The 7,577-nt window shown below is 39.3% G+C and overlaps 1 protein-coding gene across 1 annotated transcript in view; it reads right to left on the reverse strand.

Moving 5' to 3' along the window:
* Positions 1-3,325: 3,325 nt before the first annotated feature.
* STX12 (syntaxin 12) overlaps positions 3,326-7,577 on the reverse strand; it is a 44,039-nt gene continuing 39,787 nt past the window's right edge. The window contains exons 8-9 of the mRNA XM_008060329.1: positions 6,973-7,055; positions 3,326-5,215 (exon numbers count right to left, since the gene is read on the reverse strand). Of these exons, the coding sequence (XP_008058520.1) occupies positions 5,117-5,215; positions 6,973-7,055 (182 nt within the window). The 3' untranslated portion in view covers positions 3,326-5,116. The remainder of the gene's footprint in view (positions 5,216-6,972; positions 7,056-7,577) is intronic.

Raw genomic sequence — 7,577 nt, forward strand, 5'->3', positions numbered from 1 at the left:
TTCATTTAGCAGGATGTAAATGAACAGTTCACAAGGTGCTGACAGAAGAAAGGATGTTTATGAAAAGTTGGATAGAAATTTTCACTTCTCCAGATTTTTAGGGAAAGCTTTGTGGAAGAGGTGGTGGACAGGACAGTTTGTATCAGTGAGATGCATGGAGATAGTACAGTGTCTAAAGGTATACTTTTGAAGTCTTAGTGTTGAAGTCAAATCCTGGCTCCATCACTGATAAGTTGTATGACCATGGGCAGGTTACTTACTATGTTTCAGCTTCCTGATCCATAAAAGGGAGACAAGAAAAATACATCTTCTAGATGGTTTTGTGGGTGTAATAAATGTAAAATATTTAACACAATAACTTAACAGTGGGCTCAAATATCATCCCACAAATGACCATTCACATGCAGAGCACCTCCTTAGACCTTTAAATTCCTATAATAAACTGCTATTCATGGCCTCAACTTTAGTTATAAAATGATGGAGCTAGTCTAGAGAAGTGGTTTTTCAAACTGTAGAGATACTGTAGACCAGAAAATACAGGGGTATCGACTTTTATTTTGCCCACTAAGGAGATTTAAAAATGAAGTCTGCTATCTAACATCGCCACCTTTTCATTTAAAAAAATATATTAAAATATCCTTTTAAAAAAATTGGAAGATCTGGGCGTGGTGGCTCATGCCTGTAATCCCAGCACTTTGGTAGGCCAAGGAGAGAGAATTGCCTGGACCTAGGGGTTCAAAACCAGCCTGGGCAACTTGACAAGACTTCATCTCTACAATAAACCAAAAGATTAGCCGGGCATGGCCACACATGCCTGTAGTTCCAGCTGCTTGGAAGGCTGAGGCAGAAGGATTGCCTGAGCCCAGCAGGTTGAGGCTGTGAGCATGCCAACTGCATGCCAGCCTGGATGACAGAGTGAGACTCCCACTCAAAAAAAAAAAGTTAGATATAAAACATCATTTTTCTTATTTCTCCAAGAACTCGTAAAAACCTGGTCCTTAATCACAGTTCAACATTAAAAATTGTACCATGGCCAGGATCAGTGGCTCATCTTGTAATCCCAGCACTGTGGGAGGCCAAGACAAGTGGACTGCCTGAGCCCGTGGGTTCGAGATCAGTCCAGGCAACTTGGTGAGACCTCGTCTCTACAATAAATAAATTAAATGCTGTACTATCAAGTTTCATTTTGGTAAAGTGTTCAAATGAACTACTCAGTTTGTCTAAAAGTGGGATCAGTGGCTGGGAATCAAAATCTTTCAATTTCCTGGTTAAATGGAAATTATAAAGCAGTTGTATTTTGTGAGGCTGGAAAACAATGCTGAAAAATCCCTGAAGTCTATGAATACAGTAAACATGCTTGAAAAGCAGGGAAGAAGCAGGTGATTCCCAGCCCTATGAACAGGATGGACTGAGATCTGAGTTGGGCTCTGGAATGTACTTAGTGACCAAAAGGAAAAGCTGCATTCTTATGACTGAGGACAGTCTCTGAATAGGAAGACTGAATGTTTTCTTTTGTGCAGAATGAATGGTAATTTCATTTTGATAGTTTGTCCAATGGTACAGGCAGGGTGAAGTTTGGCTTGAGAGCTAGATTATGCATTGCAGCAGGCAAACACTCCCATTCCTACCCTAGGAAAAAACCACACACCCCCCCACACACATTGGTGTTCTGGGAACATCAGTCTAGTATCTAGCAAGTTCTTGTTCTGGAACATTCCCAGATGAAGTAGCCAGAATTATATTTCTACTTTATCCTATACAGTACTATAGTTTTAATTCACTGAAGAGAGAATGCCAGATCTACCCAGTACTCCTGGAACATTCCATAAAGAAGTAGAAAAGAGGATAAGAAAAGGAAAGAGAAGCACATAAATCTGTATGTTCAGACCAAACCCCTGTGGTCCCTATAATAAAAAAATTTCATAGCTGGAAAAGACTAGTGAGAAAATGTGGGGCCCATGGGTTAAGTGATTTGTCCAAATACCCTCAGCAAGTTAATGGCAGAGCTAAGATTCTTCAGGTCTTTTGCATCCTAGTCTAGTTTTTGACCTCCAAACAAATGCTTCTCAACCAAACTTACACATAATTACCTGGAGCCTTTAAAAATCCCTATGTCGAGCCAGGCTCGGTGGCTCAGCCTGTAATCTCGCGCCTTTGGGAGGCTGAGGTAAGTGGACTGCCTGAGCCCGCGGGTTCGAGACCCGCCTGGGCAGCAAGACCTCATCTCTACAATAAATCAAAAAATCAGCCGGGCATGGTAGCACATGCCTGTAATTCCGGCTACTTGGAAAGCTGAGGCGGAAAGATCGCCGGAGCCCAGCAGGTCGAGGCTGCGGTGGCCGGGAGTGGCCACTGCACTCCAGTCTGAGTGACAGAGTGAGACTCCAACTCAAAAAAAAAACAAAAAGAAAAAACAGATATTGAATGCTTCACAAATTTGCATGTGATCTTTGCTCAGGGGCCATGCTAATCTTCCCTGTATCATTCCAATTGTAGTATAATAGTGCAGCTGAAGCCAGCATTGTATTTTTATTTTACTTATTTACATTTTTTTTTTTTTAGTTGGAGTCTCACTCTGTTGCCCAGGCTGGAGTGCAGTGGCATGCTCACGCCCACTGCAACCTCAATCCTTCTGCCTCAGTCTTCAAGTAGCTGGAACTACAGGCACATGCCACCACACCGGCTAATTTTTTAATTTATTTTAGAGACGACATCTTGCCAAATTACCCAGGCTGGTCTCGAACCCATAGGCTCAGGCAACCTTCTCATCTCGGCCTTCCAAAGTGCTGGGATTATAGGCATGAGCCACCACGATCAGCCTCTTTATCTATGCCTTGATTATCATTGGAAGCATCATTGTCTAGAACATCAATTCTTAACTATGGCTTCCCGTTAGAAACTTTTTTTTTTTTTGAGGTGGAGTCTCACTCTGTCACCCAGGCTGTACTGCAATGGCACGATCATGGCTCACCTCAGCCTTGACCTCCTGGGTTCAGGCAATTCTTTCACCTCTTCTGGGTAGGAACACAATAGGTAAGTGTCACCACACCCAGCTACTTTCTCTATTTTTTTGTAGAGACAAGGTCTTACTATGTTGCCCTGACTGGTCTTCAATTCCTTGGTTCAAGCAGTTCTCCTGCCTTAGCCTCCCAGTGTACTGGGATTATAAGTATGAGACACTGCACCCTGCTTGTGCATACGTTTCTTAGGACTATATAGTAGAAACTCTTTGGCAACTACCACAAATTCTTGGCCACTCAAATTCTAGGCCAAGTTCATATTTGCTCCCCATGACCATCATTACGACCACCACCAGATAACATAATATTATAGAACAGACCTTTTATTTTACAGTCACTTTATTTTAACCAAATGTAAATAGTTTCTCATGACCAAGACTTTCTTTCCTGAAATGTTACATATGCTGTATCTAAGCTCAACTATAATTTGGAGCTAATAGGACAATTATAGAATCAAGGAATTATCTCTGAAGCTGCTGGTTGGGCCACTGTGCCACCCCAACAGCTCTATCCTGTTTTTCAAGGAAAGGCAGCAACATATATTCCACCCCCAAAACCAACCCTCACCTGGTCTCCAGTCTTCTTGCAACTCTCAATTTTTCTCATAACAGCACATTACCTGTTACCTACTTCATTAGGATGTTAACTCATAAGAACTTACTACAAAAGTTTTAAAAATGTTTATTAAGTGCAAAGAAACATATGCATGTGGGTGCTTGTTTCCCTACTGTTCACATTTGTTTGATTTAGAAGATTAAGTAACATTAAGGGGAATGCAAGAGATTAATATAAATATACCCAAGGTAGCTAAATCCTCAAATTTACTGAGGGATGAACCGAAGTTGTTGGCCCAGTTCACCTTTAGGTGAGAACCTAAACAACTATATTCCCTTTAACTATTCTAGGTCTGTGAAAAAGGGAAGTGGACAACATTTATATTACAAGACAGCAATTTTATTGAAACTTTTTTTGGTCTAAAACTATGCATGGAGAGATTAATCTCTTGTTCATAAATTAGGGTAAGTCTAACATCACTGTTCCAAACCAGTATTATTTACAAAAATGAATATTTTCTTTGCTTTATCCCCAAGCTCATAGGACTATGTTTTAAGCCAATTTCAGTCTCTTTTAAAATCTTCCCGCCATCAAATGCCCAGCAACCCTTATAGGGTAGGGGGCAGCCTTTTGACAGCAACTCTCATCATTCACCAGGAATGTAAAACCACAAGTGAATAACAATAAAAAGATTAAATCATTTTGAACAATTCCTATTTGCTTTTCAAAAGCATGCTATGTCTAATTCTCCCTTTCTAAGCAGATAGGTGGGAGAGGGACCCCATAGAGTGTACTAATGTTAATTAAATTAAACTCTTTAAAAAGTGACAAGATGGCTTAGTATGTATGAGGATGAACTGCTGTGGATGCCACTAGCAATAATAAAGTAAACTTTAAACCCAGATTAGTAACATGTACCCCCAGCAACTGGTCAGCTCAAATAGATACTTCTCATTTAATCTGGATCACATGTGCAATTTCTTACTTTCCAATTAAATATAGTGCCAAAATCTTTCAAAACACATAGGAAATAGGCTTCTTATAAATTTAAATTAAAATGTTAAATAATAAAAACTGCTGGCCTATTATACAGCTTCTGACAGATTCTAATATGCTGGGTGCCAGTAAGTAATTCTATCTCAGTTGCTAATAAAAAGGTAAATTTTGTACATACATAAAAGACAATGTTACGAGCTGTAGTGTCACCTGTCAAAACAAGAATATCTAGAATGGAATATCTAGAATATCAAGAATATCTAGAATTTTCAGTAAACAGTAGAGATGAAGGGCAATCAGAATATAAGAGAAAGCAAAATCCACATAGGTTAATTCCTAATTTGTGAAATCAATAAAATCAATAAGTTGATAAATACTGTCTCCATAGGTCACTAATTCCAAGGACTAGTTAGTAGTTAGTTTCTAACTAAATTATTACAGGACATTCTGGTGTATGCTCTCTTCTTGTGATCAGTTTGTTCTGGTAAGACTCCAACAAGCACTTGCCCTTGAAAACAGCTCAGCGGGAGAAGTCTCTGAGGTAATCACTTCGTTTTATAAACTAGCCAGATAATAAGTCCCAAGATTAAAATAATCACTGACAGGACAAGCACCAGGATACACATCTTCTTACGAGATTTTTTCTGAGGAAAGAAATATGTAAACAAGACACTCATGAAACAAGTAAAATTCTGTATATCTAAGACCCCAAGAGTGCTTCATAAATTTGCCTCAAGTTTATGTAATTCAAAATTAACTCCATGTACAAAAAATCTCAAACAGCCCAAAAATCTCAACAGTCCCTGGTACTAGGTAGTAGTGCAAGTTTTAATTCCATGTCCCCAAATATAGTTTTGCAAAGGAGATAAGCTACTATAGGTATTATTCACAATAAAGTAATTTATGTATGTGTATGTTAGTGACAGTTTATATGGATTATTAAATTTTATGTTCATTTTTCTAAAAAGTAGTCAAGCTGAAAGAGAAATAATCACACGCAGATAAAACTGTCAACATTTGGATTGTGTCTCCTGATCTTTTATCTATGTATATTGTTAGTATGACATAGTTGAGATCGTACTGTATGATGTTTGATGTTTTTCTCAATGTTTAGCATAAATATTTGGGTTATTATAAACTCTTCATAAACATCTCTTAACTCCCATATAATACAACATTGAGTGGATGTATATAATTTACTTACCCTTTGCACTCAGATGTCCCCCCTGAAGGGACATCATAAATCTAGCAAACTACTCAGATGTCCCTTCCCAGGGGACATAAATTGCTGGAGATTATACAAGACAAACTTATGCAAGTGCAAATTTTTCAAACGTGTATGTTTCCTTGAAGTTTTCCATTAAAAAATAATGAAAAATCTATGTCCCACTTGGAATCGGTCCCATCTGACTGATCAGTTGAGAAGTGGTTTTCAGGAATCACAAGTGCGTCGTTCCAAATCATCTTTGAATAATTGGACAATAAATTACATATTATTTTTTATTTTTATTTTTTTTGAGTTGGAATCTCACTCCGTCACCCAGATTGGAGTGCAGTGGCACGCTGCCGGCCACCGCAGCCTCAACCTGCTGGGCTCCGGCGATCCTTCCGCCTCAGCCTTCCAACTACAGGCGCACGCTACCACACCCGGCTAATTTTTCATTTATTGTAGAGATGAGGTTCCGCCAAGTTGCCCAGGCGGGTCTCGAACCCGCGGGCTTAGGCAATCCACTCACCTCAGCCTCCCAAAGCGCAGGATTACAGGCTGAGACACCAAGCCTGGCTTAAATTACATATTATTAATGTGGGAGGAAGAAAATGGGACTGTATTGTCTGCTAGAATAGAAAAATACCAAGTAGGCCAGGAGTGGTAACTCACACCTGTAATCCCAGCACTTTGGTAGGTGGCAGTGAGAGGGTTGCCTGAGCCCAGGAGTTTGAGATCAGCCTGGGCAACTTGGCAAGACGCATATCTACAATAAATCAAAAAAATTAGCCAGGCATAGTGGCACGTGCCTGTGGTTCCAACTACTTGGAAGGCTGAGGTGGAAGGATCACCTGAGTCCAGTAGGTCGAGGCTGCAGTGGCCATGAGAGTGCACTGAACTCCAGCCTGGGTGACTGAGTAAGATTCCTACTCAAACAAAACAAAGCAAAACAAAACAAAACAGATTAGGTATGCTAGCTTATGGGGTTAGCTTTGCAGTAGAGGCTTCTAACAGGTTTATGACTTTTTGTAGATCTATCTGCAATGGAAAATACAAAAAATGAAACTGGGACTATAATAATGACTACTTTCCTCCAGCCCGAGCAAAAGGTAGCAGCTGTTCTCAATATGTCAGTATACTCTGATGGCCCATAAAGTCTGCAGCACAGTGACTTTCCTTGGTACCTGGTTTTACCTGATAGTAAGCAGCCCGCTGTAACTGATCAGTGGCTCTTTCAACATGCACCTCTGAGCTTTCCACATTGGCTTCTATGCTATCTGCAAAAAGAAGAAGAGAGGTTGTTTTAGCACACTTGGATGTTTCAAGACTGAAAGTTGAGCAAATTTCTGATGTTATGGGTCCTGGTTTCACTACCACCATTTCAACTATTCAGCTATGAAATCGAAAGTTACTAGGTCAGTAAGTGAATAGCCCTAGTCTTTGGAAATAAACACTGAACTTTTAAGGGCTATGAAGTATGCAACTCACTCATAAATTATTCAGAAAAATTTATGTATCTACATTTATATGTGTGTGTGTGTGTGTGTGTATGTATGTATGTATACATATATACATACATGTAGAGAGAGAGAAAATGATAAAGTAAATGGGGTAGAATGGTAACAAGGTAAATCTGGGTAAAGGGTATTAAGTTCCTTGTAGTATTTTATTTTTTTCAACTTTTTATAAACTTGAAATTATTTCCACATTAAAATCTTGAAAAAAAGAGTAATTTTTAAAATTTTATTTATTTATTTTTTTTTTTGAGTTGGAGTCTCACTCTGTCGCCCAGGCTGGAG

This window comes from Carlito syrichta, unplaced genomic scaffold, assembly GCF_000164805.1.
Source record: "Carlito syrichta isolate Samal-C Ts95f unplaced genomic scaffold, Tarsius_syrichta-2.0.1 Scaffold304598, whole genome shotgun sequence".
In the NCBI taxonomy this organism is placed as follows: Eukaryota; Metazoa; Chordata; class Mammalia; order Primates; family Tarsiidae; genus Carlito; species Carlito syrichta.